The sequence below is a fragment of the Rhinoderma darwinii genome, chromosome 8 (genome assembly GCF_050947455.1).
Source record: "Rhinoderma darwinii isolate aRhiDar2 chromosome 8, aRhiDar2.hap1, whole genome shotgun sequence".
Lineage (NCBI taxonomy): Eukaryota > Metazoa > Chordata > Amphibia > Anura > Rhinodermatidae > Rhinoderma > Rhinoderma darwinii.
In genome coordinates, this window is record NC_134694.1 from 2,353,015 (window position 1) to 2,370,610 (window position 17,596).

At 44.4% G+C, this 17,596-nt stretch overlaps 1 protein-coding gene and 1 long non-coding RNA gene across 14 annotated transcripts in view; one reads left to right on the forward strand and one right to left on the reverse strand.

Moving 5' to 3' along the window:
• LOC142659011 (uncharacterized) overlaps positions 1–17,596 on the forward strand; it is a 508,111-nt gene that overhangs the window by 340,534 nt on the left and 149,981 nt on the right. The gene's annotated exons all lie outside the window — the stretch shown is intronic.
• Positions 15,429–17,596, reverse strand: part of OLFM1 (olfactomedin 1) — a 75,516-nt gene continuing 73,348 nt past the window's right edge. For all 3 annotated transcript variants that reach the window (XM_075834660.1, XM_075834661.1, XM_075834658.1), the window contains exon 6: positions 15,429–17,168. In XM_075834660.1, coding sequence (XP_075690775.1) covers positions 16,494–17,168 — 675 coding nt within the window. In that variant the 3' untranslated portion in view covers positions 15,429–16,493. The remainder of the gene's footprint in view (positions 17,169–17,596) is intronic.

The following is a 17,596-nucleotide window of genomic DNA, read 5'->3' on the forward strand; positions in this document are numbered from 1 at the left end:
CAGGAACGTATGTGAAAAACCGCCATAAACTAGACGTCTAGACACCTATAGCATTGGCCATGAATACGATTTGGTGTCCGAATTGTGTGATCTGTATCCACGTAATGTTCCCAATGACTGTTACCTGAAATACATAAGCGATCTTCACTGTAGCTATTGCTTTTATTAGGCTCTGTTCACATTATTGGTAGGGAGGATTGGTAGGGAGGATTTCCAGATGTTTACCTCTGACTGACGCCTATGACCTATTCCATTGCATAGGACCCCGTAGTAAAGAGACGTATACTGCACTGTTTACCGTTTCTCCTGTAGTCCTGTGTAAACCAGCATTCAGCAAAGAGTATTCAGCCGTATACCAGCCTGACAGATGTCAAAAGTTCACACGTTTGGCAAACACCAGGTGCATCGCGCCTGTAGATGAATTCGGAATATGCGCCGGGAGTTTTCCCGATACGTATGCCAAATGTGATACATTGAGTGAAAGCAAGCAGAGGTTTTGAAACTAATGAATAATTGATGCTCAAAGTATATTAGAATTTTGTGATTTCAAAAATGAAAAGCCGACTGGTTACTGCACTGACGGTATAAAGGGGTCTCCTCCATTTAACTCCGCCTGAGCGCACATCTTACTGCGATGTCTCCAGAATTATATTCTGCAACTTATATTACGTCTCCCACAAGCGGCTCATCTGTTCATGTTTTCCATGTTATATGCACGTCGATCATGTGCCGCTCTCATCACCAAAGTGATTTAGGACGCATTTAGAAAATCATTTCATTTGTGCAGAGCAAACCCAGTGCCGATCTTGTGGCGTGTACCCGGAGATGGAGAACTGAGATGAGTTTATACCCGGCGGCTGCTGTATAGCTGCAATGTGTGCCCTACATGTGGGTGGGAAACCTTGGTTTGTGCCCCTTTATACATCTTTGCATAACTAGGAAAATTAGACATTCAGGAATTTGAAAGTCTCTCATAGTTCCTGGCTACTTTTTTTTTCTGGAAAAAGGAACCCCGTTCTCGACATTGTTGGGTCTTAGGCCATGGTCACTCTGGTCAAATTTGCCTTAAAGGGTAACTAAATGTTTGACAAACTTCTGACATCTCATAAGTTTTGATTGGTGGGGTCCGAGCACTGAGACCCCCACCAATCACTAAAACGAAGCAGCAGAAGCGCACGGGGGAGCGTTCAGCTGCTTCGTTTCTGTTCGGCTTTCTCCGGAAAGCCGATGTATCGGAGGACGGGTTCATAGACTTTCTACTGAGTCCGTGCTCCGATACATTGATTTCAGGAAAAAGCCGAACAGACACGAAGCAGCTGAGCGCTTGTGCCGCTTCTTTTTAGCGATTGGTGGGGGTCTCAGTGCTCGGACCCCCACCAATCCAAACTTCTGACATGTCAGAAGTTTGTCAAATGTTTAGTTACCCTTTAAGTAAATCTGATGTGTATTTACTACAGGATGAGCGGCAGAAATCTGACGCTTATCGCCGTTATCTGCCGCAGATCTTAATTTTGATGTGCTGCGGAATCGCACAAGGATTAGCTCTTGCTTTTCGCAGGAATTAGTAGCATGCTACTTATTCTTACGGATTTTTGTTTTTGTGCGGCGCAGACAAAAATACTGTGGTGCGGAAATATCCATGGGATGCAGATTGTCATCTAATTTGTTGCGACAAATCCAACATGTATAAATGGAGCCTTAGCGGTCACAGCCCCTCCTATGAAATATTAAATTGTTATGCCATAAAGACATTTCGTAGGTCCTGGGATGACCTCTTTAATACAGGAATTTTTAGATGAAAGGAAAAGCTATTCCTGTGGTTTTCTAGGCTGTCGGGAGCCGCCGCCACCTCTGCTCCTGTGGTAATGTTACATCTTGCAGCCTGTAGTTTAGTTCTCAGGTTAGTGACAGGATCCAACATTCAGAAAACATTTACTTGTCAACTCTGTCACAAATGCAGTAGAGATACCTGTGCCCGATATGTAACTACACGTCAATGGGTTGAGCATCAGCATCCAGGGGTGAAAGGTGCAGCAATGTGTTGTTCGCTGAGAGGCAGTCAGACAAATGAGGATTGTAAACACACAGAGCTGTCTCTACACATGTTGCTTTATTTTGTTATTAGTCACTGTAAAACCCAAGGTGACAAATGTCACGTTAAGAGATGCGGTCAGAGTCCCGTTTAAAAAGTAAAAAAAATAAAATTAAATATGTGACTGCTGCATTCTCAATAATTGCAGATTTTGTTTTATTATGCTGTATTTGTTTCCTTGCAGCAGTCCTTATGTGGGGACTGCTTGTTACAATCTTTTCATGGTTACGTTATGGTTAAGCTTTCAACTATTGATGGGCTGTGACATCACCAGCCTCCCCCAGATAACCCAAACCTCTCATTGTTACTCCATCAGCCCTTTACATTTAATAACATCCCCTCACTGTGACATCACCAGCCTCCCCCAGATAATACCAGTCCCCTCATTGTTACTCCATCAGCCCTTTACATTTAATAACATCCCCTCACTGTGACATCACCAGCCTCCCCCAGATAACCCGAACCTTTCATTGTTATATAATTAGCCCTGCACAGATAATCACGTCTCCTCACTGTGACATCACCAGCGTTCCCCAGGTAACCCCAACCTCTCATTGTTGCATCATCAGCCCTCCACAGATAATCACATCTCCTCACTGTGACATCACCAGCCTTCCCCAGATATCCCGGACCTCTCATTGTTACATCATCAGCACTTTACAGATAATCATGTCTCCTCACTGTGACATCACCAGCCTTCCCCAGATATCCCGGACCTCTCATTGTTACATCATCAGCCCTCCACAGATAATCACGTCTCCTCACTGTGACATCACCAGCCTTCCCCAGATAACCCGGACCTTTCATTGTTACATCATCTGCCCTTTACAGATAATCACCTCTCCTCGCTGTGACATCACCAGCCTTCCCCAGATAACCTCGACCTCTCATTGTTACATCATCTGCCCTCCACAGATAATCACGTCCCCTCACTGTGACATCACGAGTCTTCCCCAGGTAACCCCGACCTTTCATTGTTATATCATTAGCCCCCCACAGATAATCACGTCTCCTCACTGTGACATCACCAGCCTCCCCCAGATAACCCGGACCTCTCATTGTTACATCATCAGCCCTTTACAGATAAACACGTCTCCTCACTGTGACATCACCAGCCTTCCCCAGATATCCAGGGACCTCTCATTGTTACATCATCTGCCCTCCACAGATAATCACGTCTCCTCACTGTGACATCACCAGCCTTCCCCAGATATCCAGGGACCTCTCATTGTTACATCATCAGCCTTTTACAGATAATCACGTCTCCTCACTGTGACATCACCAGCCTCCCCCAGATAACCCGGACCTCTCATTGTTACATCATCAGCCTTTTACAGATAATCACGTCTCTTCACTGTGACATCACCAGCCTCCCCCAGATAACCTCGACCTCTTATTGTTATATCATCTGCCCTCCACAGATAATCACCTCTCCTCACTGTGACATCACCAGCCTCCCCCAGGTAACTCCCAACCTTTCATTGTTACATCATCAGCCCTCCACAGATAATCACGTCTCCTCACTGTGACATCACCAGCCTTCCCCAGATAACCCGGACCTTTCATTGTTACATCATCTGCCCTTTACAGATAATCACCTCTCCTCGCTGTGACATCACCAGCCTTCCCCAGATAACCTCGACCTCTCATTGTTACATCATCTGCCCTCCACAGATAATCACGTCCCCTCACTGTGACATCACGAGTCTTCCCCAGGTAACCCCGACCTTTCATTGTTATATCATTAGCCCCCCACAGATAATCACGTCTCCTCACTGTGACATCACCAGCCTCCCCCAGATAACCCGGACCTCTCATTGTTACATCATCAGCCCTTTACAGATAAACACGTCTCCTCACTGTGACATCACCAGCCTTCCCCAGATATCCAGGGACCTCTCATTGTTACATCATCTGCCCTCCACAGATAATCACGTCTCCTCACTGTGACATCACCAGCCTTCCCCAGATATCCAGGGACCTCTCATTGTTACATCATCAGCCTTTTACAGATAATCACGTCTCCTCACTGTGACATCACCAGCCTCCCCCAGATAACCCGGACCTCTCATTGTTACATCATCAGCCTTTTACAGATAATCACGTCTCTTCACTGTGACATCACCAGCCTCCCCCAGATAACCTCGACCTCTTATTGTTATATCATCTGCCCTCCACAGATAATCACCTCTCCTCACTGTGACATCACCAGCCTCCCCCAGGTAACTCCCAACCTTTCATTGTTACATCATCAGCCCTCCACAGATAACCCCGACCTCAAATTGTGACATTACCAGCCACCTACAGACAATCCCGTCCCATCACTGTGGCATCTGTATCCTTCCCCAGATAATACTTCTCTCTTATTGTGACATCACTAGCCCTACACAAATAATCCTACCTCTTTTACTGTGACATCACCCTCTCACTTTAAATACCCGTATCCCTCACTCTCTTATTGTTTGTTCTCTATTTTCTTCCCTTCGTGTTTTTTCGGACACAAGTTCATATTTGTTATTCTGTCATTAAAGGGATTCTCTGACCTTTAAATATTGTGTAACAGCAGTAAGATTAGTCACTAATGTGCTGTCTGTAGCTGAATGTCTCTGTAAACCTGTCTTACATGCAGTCATCATGCTACAGGTGTTTATCTCCTGCTCTTGTGACTTCTTGTACATTGAACACGTGGTAATCTCCCCTCTCCCTCCTCCCTCCAGTACGACACATCTGATCTCCACTGCTCCCTGTTCTCTACTTTCCCCTTCTGTCTCTGGAGGGATCACATGCTGGTCAGCAGAGTCTAGCAGCAGATCGTGAGGAATTACAAAGCTATCTTGCACCTTGTAATAGAGTGGGATGCAGGCAGCTGTATATACAGGCCATATCTATGAGAGGGAAGAGGAATCATGGGAACTGTAGTCCTTTACATGGTAATCCCGCCCACAGCAAGCCCTAGCAAAATAAAAACATCAGAGCTGGGCAATATAGAGAAAGTCACTTTTAATTCTTCACCCGCTCGTGATGAGTTGATAATTATTTTCATTGTAAGCTGTAAAGTGAGATTATTCTGCAGTTCAGCGGTTCTCGCCTCTAGTCGTTATATAATTTCTGCTGGTTATTCATGTCCTGATGTATATTATGTGTGATGCATTGTGTCAGTCTTGTCATATAATTGCTCCCCCCCCCCCCCCAAAATAAAATACACTAAAAGTATTAATATTTTTTTGGAATTTTTTTTTGTCACCTCCTGAAGACATTGGCCCTTTAAATTGTACCTTTTGGTTTTTTAGATTTTTTTCACTTCATAAAAATAAATTATTTGCTTGTAGCACAGGGACCTTGGACCCACCACTACTCTCCAGATCAATGGGGCCTCGGGGGTCTTCCAACTGAGTTGTCCTTCGGCCATAAGTTCAGAGATCTATGATTTGAGCTTTGTACAGATCTATCTTCAATCAATAGATTTTTTTGTAAAAAATATAACATGGCGTCAGGATTCGTTGACTACACTATTGCTGTAAAGAGCCACCGTGACTAAACACCGCTGCTCCCCAAGCACCTATAGCGCATTCAGCCCCCTGCAGGAGGCGCAGCGGCCGCCCTGCGCCCATCATACATCAGCCTTTCTACATCTCACTGGCTGATGAATTCACCTCAAAGTAAATAATAGGACATGAAGTGATGTTATCTCACATGGGACAGGATCATCTGCTCGCTGAATGTACATCCTCCAGAGCTGACAGCGCGTTTTATTATCATCCCACATATCAATGCTAAATATGACGATCTACGCATAAAATAAATGATGATTAACAGTCGGAGCAGCCAAACGATCCAGAGCCCCCCGAAAAAACACATGTTCACTTGTCTAAATACAAAGAGAGCGCTATAAATTACAACAGATGGCAGATTCGTGGTCTCATTCCTCATCCTGTCTGATGTAATCTCCGGGGTTTAACGTGGCGGTGAAGGGATAGGGACGGGCACAATGTCGCTTTTGCTCCTTTGCAATCATAAAAGAAACCAAACACGAGTGAAGATTTACTCCAAAGCTGCAGATGGAGCAGATTAAGGAACCTATTACATCCATAGATTAGAGTGTCATTATAACGGGACAATCGAGTGCAGCGCTCCATCCACACCGGGGAGTCCTGCACCAAGGCTGACATGGCACAGGTGGCGTTGGCCCATTGCAGCTGCTAGTCGGGTCTCACATTGACTGATGCTCAGTACCGAATGTGATTCATGAAAAGCAATGTCAAGGATTCGGTTGGACAAGAAGCTTCCTATAATCTATTGTTACAAGTCGGATGACAGCCAGTATTGACCACCATTACAGCCGCCATACTGTCCATTACCCATCTTTCTACAGACCTGGTGGCTTCTATATCTGCACTGTTGGAACGTAACTTTGCAATGCAGGTTCACTGCCTTTCAGTGCATGTGGAAAGCTGGGTGACAACCTTTATTGGTGCTGTAAACCTACCATTAGGCTTTACCTGTGTAGTATCCGAGACCAAAATACCTCATAAATAGCTGAAGGAGGGATACTCCAGATTTTATATTTCCAGGTTCAATACCGTAGTGATAGGATGTGCGGAGGTAGCAGTCACACCCGGACCCTGGTACCTTAGATGGCATAAACACCCCTCTGTCACATAAGAAGACGTAATTGTTATGAATGGCACATGGGAGGTGGGGGCCCTGGTACCTTAGGTAGCCCAAAGACCCCTCTGCTACATAAGCAGACACTAGTGTAATAAATAGCACATAGTAGGCGCGCAGGCCTTGTTTTAGATTTTGCAAAGCATTATATATATATATATATACAGTGAAGGAAATAAGTATTTGATCTCTTGCTGATTTTGTAAGTTTGCCCACTGTCAAAGACATGAACAGTCTAGAATTTTTAGGCTAGGTTAATTTTACCAGTGAGAGATAGATTATATAAAAAAAACAAAAAACAGAAAATCACATTGTCAAAATTATATCTATTTGCACAGAGAAATAAGTATTTGATCCCCTACCAACCATTAAGAGTTCAGCCTCCTCCAGACCAGTTACTGCTCCAAATCACCTTGGTGCCTGCATTATAGACAGCTCTTACATGGTCACCTGTATAAAAGACTCCCGTCCACAGACTCAATGAATCCGTCTGACTCTAACCTCTACAACATGGGCAAGACCAAAGAGCTTTCTAAGGATGTCAGGGACAAGATCATAGACCTGCACAAGGCTGGAATGGGCTACAAAACCATAAGTAAGACGCTGGGTGAGAAGGAGACAACTGTTGGTGCAATAGTAGAAAATGGAAGACATACAAAATGACTGTCAATCGACATCGATCTGGGGCTCCATGCAAAATCTCACCTCGTGGGGTATCCTTGATCCTGAGGAAGGTGAGAGCTCAGCCGAAAACTACACGGGGGGAACTTGTTAATGATCTCAAGGCAGCTGGGACCACAGTCACCAAGAAAACCATTGGTAACACATTACATCGTAATGGATTAAAATCCTGCAGTGCCCGCAAGGTCCCCCTGCTCAAGAAGGCACATGTACAGGCCCATCTGAAGTTTGCAAATGAACATCTGGATGATTCTGAGAGTGATTGGGAGAAGGTGCTGTGGTCAGATGAGACTAAAATTGAGCTCTTTGGCATTAACTCAACTCGCCGTGTTTGGAGGAAGAGAAATGCTGCCTATGACCCAAAGAACACCGTCCCCACTGTCAAGCATGGAGGTGGAAACATTATGTTTTGGGGGTGTTTCTCTGCTAAGGGCACAGGACTACTTCACTGCATCAATGGGAGAATGGATGGAGCCATGTACCGTCAAATCCTGAGTGACAACCTCCTTCCCTCCACCAGGACATTAAAAATGGCTTGTGGCTGGGTCTTCCAGCACGACAATGACCCGAAACATACAGCCAAGGCAACAAAGGAGTGGCTCAAAAAGAAGCACATTCTAGCCAGTCTCCAGACCTTAATCCCATCGAAAACTTATGGAGGGAGCTGAAGATCCGAGTTGCCAATCGACAGCCTCGAAATCTTGATGATTTACAGATGATCTGCAAAGAGGAGTGGGCCAAAATTCCATCTAACATGTGTGCAAACCTCATCATCAACTACAAAAAACGTCTGACTGCTGTGCTTGCCAACAAGGGTTTTGCCACCAAGTATTAAGTCTTGTTTGCCAAAGGGATCAAATACTTATTTCTCTGTGCACAATGCAAATAAATATATATAATTTTGACAATGTAAATTTCCGTTTTTTTTTAAATATAATCTATCTCTCACTGGTAAAATGAACCTAGCCTAAAAATTCTAGACTGTTCATGTCTTTGACAGTGGGCAAACTTACAAAATCAGCAAGGGATCAAATACTTATTTCCTTCACTATTGTCAGTCTGTGTTGTTAGTGCAACTTTCTAAATAGTTCTTATTAAAAAATTGTACTAAATAATATTTTGACTTTTTTAGATACAGCTGCTCTGTATTCTCTTTACAGAGCAGCTGTATCTTTTGCTAAATCTTGCTCCCTCACGGGTTCAGTGACAGCGGGGCCTGCGTGTGCCTGACCGTTCATAACTTTCATGTGATAGATTACAGGTGGATCCACACGCAGGACCCGCTGACACTGAACCCGTCAGATCCACGGGACTGACGGAGTCAGTGAATAGCGCTAGATACAGCTGGTCTGTATAGATAATACAGTGCAGCTGTATCTAAAAAAGCAAAAATAATTTGTAATAACTATTTAGAAAGCTGCACTAATCACACTGACATTTTATTAAAAAAATAATAAAATATATTGCCATTCAAAAGTGTCCATCACCTTTAAAGTCATTTCTGCATTTTATGGACATTCTTTAATACGTGTGTATCTGTGAAGCAATAGTCTCCTTGTTAAATGATGAGTTACTGCCGGGGGACAATCTGGTTGTTTAGGACACATAATAGGCACTAGGGGGAGATCTCATTATATCGGCCCTTTCCACAATGGTTCCGCTGTGCGGTCCAGAGGTAATTTGTAGGTACCCGGGGTAAGGAGATGTAACATTTTGGAAATGTTAATTGCCCGCAGGCAGCGTTTCCTTGTCAGTCTTTCTGCTGTTTTCCAGTTTTAGCCGCACTGAGCAGATAAATCGTGCGGAGCAATTTATTCCCTGATTGTGTCTGAATAACAGAGCGGTTCTAGCTGTTTAATAGGGTCGTGAGTGGATGTGGAGCTCCTGCTAATCTGCACGGACATTGTGTCTAGTAGAAATGACTCCTGTGTCTTAATCACTCACTCGTCCGGGGATGCGAAGCGCGTTTTGGGTAATGATTTTGTTTATTCACTGTGCATTCAGTGCCTGAAATCTTTCTCCACTTCCATAGGTTTTGTGGGTTGGTTTTATTAAAGACGGGCTGCAGCAATAATCAATCAGGTCTGCGGGTCAATGGTCGGGTCCAACAGATCTCATTACATTCTGACCTACAGGAAAATGTCCCCTATCAATCACCGTGATTTCTATGGGAAAGAGAGGGAGTGGCCAGTATGGACAGTGGGATTTATGTCTCCATCAGTGCAGAGTATTTCAGGAGTGGAGTCAGCCGATGTTTTCAGAGGTCTGAGACTAAGGGCTCATTCAGACGAGCGTAGCTGTAGTCCGTGTAAAGGCTGGCAAAAAAATGGCCGTCACACGGACTCATGTACTTCAGTCGGGCCGTTCACACAGTCGTTGTTTTAACGGAGCATGTGAAGCGTCCGTGAAGAATAGAACATGTCCTATTTTACGGCGTGTCCCGCGTCCCTCCATAGACTCTAGTCTGAGGGATACGTGACAACGCGCCCCACACGGGTGCAGCTCGGACATGAAGTACAGCAGTTTTTCACGTCCGAGGTTAGCTATGCTCATCTGAATGTAGCCTAAAAGTTAAATAATGGAAGCGCAGAGCATTTAAGAAGACTAGTGAGCTGATCTTATGCAAGGTCATAATAGTGATCCGTCTACACTGATGCAGAACGTTCCCTATGGCAATGCAGCAGATGATGAAATGTGGGTTATAGATGAGAGTCCAGATGATCTCAATCTAATCGCACAGTTAGGGCTCATTCAAACCAGCATAAACCTTGTCCGAAAATCACGCACAGGACGCTGACCCATCGATTTCAATGGGACATTCACACATGCAGGAGTTTTCACGCAGCGAGAGTCCGTGGCATGAAACTCACTGCATGTCCTATAGTGGTGCATTTTTCACGCACCTACGCACCTATTGAAGTCAATGGGCGCGTAAAAATCACGCTCAGCACACAGATGCAAATCCGTGTGCGGTGCGTGATTTGCGCATCGATTCGATGGAAAAAAAAAGACGTGCTTTGCGAGTGCGTAAAAAACACATCCCGCTCGCAAAGCACACGGACCAGATTTACGCACGTATGTTATGCGTGTAAATCTGTCTCGTGTGAATGCAGCCTAAGGACCGTGTTTAATATCTGCGGCTGCACAGCCCTCCCGTTGAGATCCATTATTTCAGGCTGTTTCCTATCCAGACCTTTTTTTTTTTTCCCTTTTCTACTTCAGGCTGAAAGAAAATCTCTCCTGGGATTCACAGGCCGGTGCTATTTTTAGAGAACCATAGGAAGCCTATGGATAACACATCCACAATGACATTCTGCATCTGACCTTTCCATTGTCAGAGCCGCTCTGCGCAGCTCTTTTTGGAGGGCAGGAATTAAAAATGACACAACATTAAAATATTCTCCATATAGTCATCCTCTCAGGTAATGGTTTTTAGCAGGGTCTGGTGCGGTTTCATGACTCCCTCCCCCTCCTGATGTAATTCAGCAGAGCTGGAGGTGGTCGAGGGCAAACAACACAGGTGACGCTCCTTACCCAGCTGCAATGCGATGTTTGACATTGTGTGACATTGGAGCACCATCAGTAGAGATGCAATGTATAGAATAAGACCTCATGCACACGGCCGTGCCCGGAATCAGGGCCCGATATTGCGAGCACTGCCGCGTGCCGCATTTTCGTGCCGTGCTCCCATACAAAGCATGGGAGCACGGCCCGTAAAAATCAAAAAGTAGGACATGCTCCATAATTCCCGGCACGGTTCCACGGTTCGTATGTAGCAATACAGAAAGGTGTCCACGTCCAATAGAACCGGGCGGGTCCGTAATTGCAGAGTTTTTTTTACGGTCCTGTGCATGGGGCCTAAGGGTGGATTCACACACCGCAGATTTTCTTGCAGAAACAACGACATTCAGATGAATGGGACAGAATTTCAGTCGCAGAATTTTTCGCAACAAAATCTGCCGCGTGTGACTGACCCTAACTGGGCGCGGTTCTATAAACGTCCGTATATTAATACGTGGAATATTAAGGCAAAAGCCAAAGTTAAGTGTCATTTTTTCATTTTAATGTTTGCTGATGTTATTTTTTTCATTCCTAACCGTGGCCATTATTGCAAATGTGATAACCGTAACGGCATAAGGGCCTGTTCACATCTGCAATCGACTTTCCGTTGTTCTACTCTGTCAGGGGAGCAGAACAAGGAAACTCCCGGACGTGCCAGGTCCATTGAACATCGGAGACAACCGTAGAGTCCATACAGGGGGACGTCATCAAATGTGGTGGTAAATTACATCCTTCCAATTGCCATTTTGCCCAGAAGTGAAATTTGAACCTCCGGGGGTACAAAGGGTGAGGTGCTTGAGGGACCCCAATGCAGATTCATTTACATAAGTTGATAGCGGTACAATACATGGCAGCGGACGGTGGCCCTGGGGGGAGATTCTGCATTGGGGGCTCCAAGGCCCTTCAACCATCGTGTGCCATGTATAATACTGCTATCCTATTATGTGGCTCCAGGAGAACTGGGACTTCTGTCTCTGCTCTTGCTCCACCATTGGGGCCCATATATGACTTTTCAGGGGGCTTCCTATGAATGTGTCATCCAGAGAACACTCTGGTGTAATATCTCGTCTGGCATCTTATTCTCCTATCTGTATGTAATGATTGTATATTTATGGCCTGATGAAGACGCACGTCCTGCGTCGAAACGCGTAGCCTGTTTCTCAATTCATTCATTAAACAAAATTAGTACAGCAGCGCCTAGCATATTTGGTCCTATTTTTCCTCTCTCTTCGACTTAATTATGGAGAACGTGGTTGAGAAATCTAAGGGCTCGTTCAGACGAGCGTGAATCAGCACACGGACCCATTGATATCATTGGGGCTATTCACACATGTAGGAGTTTTCGCGCAGCGAGAGTCAGCTGCGTGAAGCTCTCTGCATGTCCGATATTGCTGCGTTTTCACTCCCCTAGCCGCCCACTGAAGTCAATGGGTGCGTGAAAACCCCGGACAGCACACGGACACACATCAATTACATTGAGAAAAGAAAAAAAAGTGCTTGCGAGTGCGTGAGAAACACGCAAAGTACAACTGATGCAACACTCCACGCACCCGGACGATTTACGCACGTTTTTTACGTGCATAAATCTGTCACGCTCGTGTGAATGGAGCCTAAAGGTCCATTTACACGAGCACATATTCGTATTCGCGATCTTCAATGCGATTGCTGTAAGCGTAGTTACACACATCGTCTCAATAATTGTTAGTTCGCCTATTTAATAATGTCGCAGATCGACTATAAATCACATGATTCATGTTTATACACTACAATGTCAGGACGGTCAGCCGTCATTTTTATGTTCGTATAAATGATTATTTGCACGATCATTGAAGCTTTTATCGCTATTTGTTCAGCTGCTGCACCTATTCACATTAAGCGATTGTCATGCACGCATGTTAGCGTTGGGACCTGACAGACTTCCTGTGGTCGTGCAGTAAATTGCGCCACCCAGTTAATAGCAGCTTTCATCAGGCGTGGCAAGGGCCTGTATGTCTAATGCCAGCGGTTCCTACCATCCCAGGTATATGTAGGCTTAGTCTCAGTTCTGGGGGTACGAGCAGCGTTGGGACCCACCTTATAAAGGTCGCCTTGTCGTGGCAGGTGGGCTCACACAATTTGATCAAAATATGCGCTAAGAACCTCCCTATTGTAAGTAGATTCAGCAGCAATGCAGATTTATTTTTTTATAGTGTTTAGGTGGCATTGGTGTTCGCAGAGTTCTGTCGCCATTTTTGGATATTGTAATGCCAGCGGTGGTCTCATTAGTCTGGGCTGCCCAGCTCTCCATCTGGGCACATCATGAAATTATCTCGGCCCGTACTCTCACTTGATCTGCTCGAGCGATGAGGGAACCTCCACGAAACGCGTCAGGAAGGAAATAGAATGGGGGTTTAGTTGAGTACAAGGGGAGGAATGGCGCCACAACCGCCCTCTGCTCCCGGGGTGAGGCCGCCGCAACCTATATGGACTGTTAATTATGTGTTGTCCATTGTTTTCCTGTAATTGATGTGAATATCAGATAAATAATACAAAAGACGGTCTGTTGTTGATCTCTGACTTCTGGGACCGTTGTCTAGGAAACAGTGTATCGCATGTTAACCAAAGCGTCTGACCCTGACGTGGCGTCACATGACCGCACAGACGAGAGAGACTAAAGCCCTGTACTATTAACCCTTCGTTGGAGTATGTGATGGTTTGTCGTGCGTTCCATCAGATTTAGGTTCCGTCAACGTTGCATTTTCCATCAATGAAATAAGTATTTATTGCTTGAATCTGACATAATTTGTAAAATCTTATTTTTGCATCCATTGCCGCCATTATACTAGGATAAAGAGATAACATGTGAGCGTATATGCAGGGATAGGTGCGCGGTGGATGGAGCGGGACTCGCAGTGTTAACCAGAGCTTGTATAACTTGTGTCTCAACTAAAGCTGCAAGCTATGTAAGGGTATGTTCACACGCTTAACAAAAAAACGTTTTTTGAGCAACTCGCGTTTTTCACGGTAATTTTTGGAGCTGCTTTCAATAGAGTCTATGAGAAAACAGCTCCAAAAACGTCCCCAGAAATGTCCTGCACTTCTTTTGACAGCGACGTGTAAAATGACAGCTCGTCTGCACAGAACATCGTAAGACCCAATGAATTCAATGGGCAGATGTTTGCCGACGCTTTGCAGACGTTTTTTCAGGCGTAATTCCAGGCGTAAAACGCCTGAATTACGTCCATAAATAGGGCGTGTGAACATACCCTAACACTATATATCAGCAGCAGAGGCCACCTGACTGGTCCACTTGAATTATTGAATAAAGAACGTTTACTAGTTTTCTCATATACTTTGCTTTTCAATTCCGCACCATTTTTTAGATCTCTACACGTAGTCTGGGAAGGAAACCTGTACAGACCTAATATGTTTAATGGCTGAGGATTTGTTACAATTGTATCCAGTCTAGACAATCCTCTGTGAGTTAAACAGGCTGAAACATTTTACTTGCACTGATACATTGTAACAAATTATCAGGACTGAGAACAGATTTGTGCTGCTGATGTATATCCGGACAATACAATTTGGAACAAACTCTCACTTGTGGGAAGTATAAGATCTAGATAGGTTTTCAACCTCCGGATGTAAACTAGAATGTTCTCTTATACTGACAGCAAGCAGAGATCTTAAAAATGGCAAGGAATTGAAATACAAAGTGCATTAGAAAGTTGCAGAACTTTTTATTATACCTTGATGAAGCTTCTTATACAAAAACCGGTAAACCTGTGTAATATATTTCAGCAATGAAACCGGACAAAGCACTGACATTCATGATTCAGAGCTGCGGCAAAAAGCGTCTTCTACCTTGGAGGAAAGTGGACACCTATACATTAGTGTCTAGCTCGCAGTGTACGTTCAGTGTATGCCTAGTTAAAGATCCTAGCGCTAACGCCTTCTGTATCCATAGAGCCCCATTCATCCGACAGATGCCAAGGGCATGATTTTGGCATCCGCTGGACTGGTATAACTTTATATCTGTATGAAATAACTTAGTTGAATGCGTTACTCTGTACAGAGGCATTCTGAAGAAAAAAAAAAATGTATATATTTTTTATAACCTGGTAGCTTACGGGTGACACCATGCTCTGTATTCCTATGTTGTGGCAAACATCGGAGGCTTCTGTCATATGTGGAAATGTGTAGATGTTCGCTGCAAACGCAGTGTGAATAGACTCTGTGCACAATTTTACGAGCTCCGATTTTCTAGTTCACTAGGGGGAACTCCTCCCACAGGGGGCGCACTTTTATATCTTGTGCAGTTTCATTCACTTATTTCAGGGGAATAAGGGGGAGACCCCATAGTCGTGCAGCCAAGAAGATTTATACAGGGGCCGGAGTAACCTACAGCAGTGCCCCCTCCTCGCCGTCATGGTATAAACAAGGCACGTGCTCTAATATCTCTTTTTATTGTTCTTTACATAGTTGTGGATCGTACAAATCGTTTTGTCCTGTATCTGGTGGTTCATGTCTCCTGATGAGTGGAATAATAATAATACAGTAATTATAAAACAAAACCCTGCATTTCTCCCCCTACATGTCCTGAGGTGGCGGGAAGGTCCCCGACTCGCTCCGCAGTCACCTCTCCGCCACCTTCCTACCGACGCTTTCCTCCTGGTGTTGTATACTTAGCGTGAAGGGTAAACGATCTCCTCTCCTCTCATAAATGTATAGAATATATGTCATAAATATTTTTTCTGCATTTTTTTTTTTGTATAATTTTTACAGAAACAAAATTCATCGCTCTTAATGAATCCAAACTACTTCAAACTGAACGACATTCATCGCGTGAACAGACAAATACAGCGGAATACTTCAGAGAACAACAGACATTATACATGATCAATTTTCTGATACATAAGTTTAAACAATATGGACAATCTATCGTTATCGCCGCAATACAGACCGCAATCCACTGCGATGAGGAGAGATCTTCTCTACTACGAATACTTGTGGAGCCGCAGCCCCTTCTTATATATATATATAGAGATCTATAGCTCCTTTATGGATTTATTCATCTTTCTAGGAGAAAAAAGTAACGATAAATCCTTTGTTCTTTACAATCGCGACACTCCGCCAATGGGATCGTCTTGTCTCTGGAATGATACATAGTGTCTCCACTTCTCCTAATAGTAACAGCTTTAACCCTACAACGTCCCTCTCGGGTATTGTCCATTGTAGAAACAGTCACTGCCTTGTATAGAATATTTCTCTTTGTTTCGGATCAGCGGTTTATTTCATTTATCTTGGTATTAAAATGTAAAGTGCCCCTAAGATTTCTGGGTGTTCTTATTTACGTTCCGAGGACACGCGGGAGTTATTCAATGCGGTCGGAACGTGTCGTTTTGGCAGCCATTTTTTATTCTACGTCTTGAGTTCTTTTCACCCTATCGGTTTTATTATTTTCTTTTGTTTATTTAAATTTTTGGTCAGTTTTGTTGACAGGCGACAGATTTAGCTACAACTCGTCAGACCTGATGACGTGGAATAGGGTGACGTTGTAGAGGACTTGGTGTCCGTTATTCCAGGCGTACAGAGCGCGATCCTTGGGGTTGTAGTCCAACATGGAAATGTGGGAAAACCTGTTTTGGAATGGGATGTCGATGTACTCGTAGTTGGACGTGTTGGTCTGGTAAGCGTAGTGCACTTTGGTACCTCCGGAATATCCATTGGTGACATAGAGAGTCCCGCAGATCATGAAGGCCTCGCCGGCACTTCTCTTGGGGTAACCCGTATTCCAGGTCTTTAGTATCTGTAGAGTGTTAGGGTCCAGTTTGCTGATCACAATGTTCCCAGCATTTTGATTGGTGGCATAAACTACCCATAATCCATTTTCATCCACCATAATGTCTATGTCCGACTGGCCCCCCCATGCGTAGTGGTAGACATTGGTGTAACCAGCTGAGTCCAAGCTGCGCGTTTTCAGGATTGTCTCTGACTTCAAGTCAAATCTGATGATGATGTGACTTTGGAATTTATTGAAATATATGGATCCGTTATATACAACCTGGCCAGTCCCAGACCAAGGATGGGGGAGGCGGTGAGAGGTAAAGTTGTCGCTGTTCATGAAATCATCCATAGACTTGTACTCCCTTACAAATCGGTTATTGTGGTATCCATCCATGTACCAGACCTGCAGGACCAATGAACAAGCAGATTAGCAATAAAAACTGCATGCTCACAGCAGCACAAAGTATTTCAGTGTATGTGTGGTGATAGGGGGTGAGATATTCTGTCCGTTATATAAGCAGAGCACCCAAGAAGAACAGAGTATTTCAGGAGAGGTGTGTGCTGGTCTAATGAGAGGCCACAGACTGAGAATTACACTAAGGTGCAGGGTCCCCACAGCACAGAGTATTTCAGAAGAGCATATGTTAATTAGTGTGGGGTAGGGAACATTACTTTTTTTATTTTATTCTAATGTTAGACGATTCGTCTTAACAAATCCATTGTCTTTCAATCAGCACAGTAGGGGTATGTTCACACGTGGCAGAACATTAAATGGGGCTGTTGCTGCAGCAGGTGCTGGGATTTCTGCAATCTTCATTCAGATGTATGGGA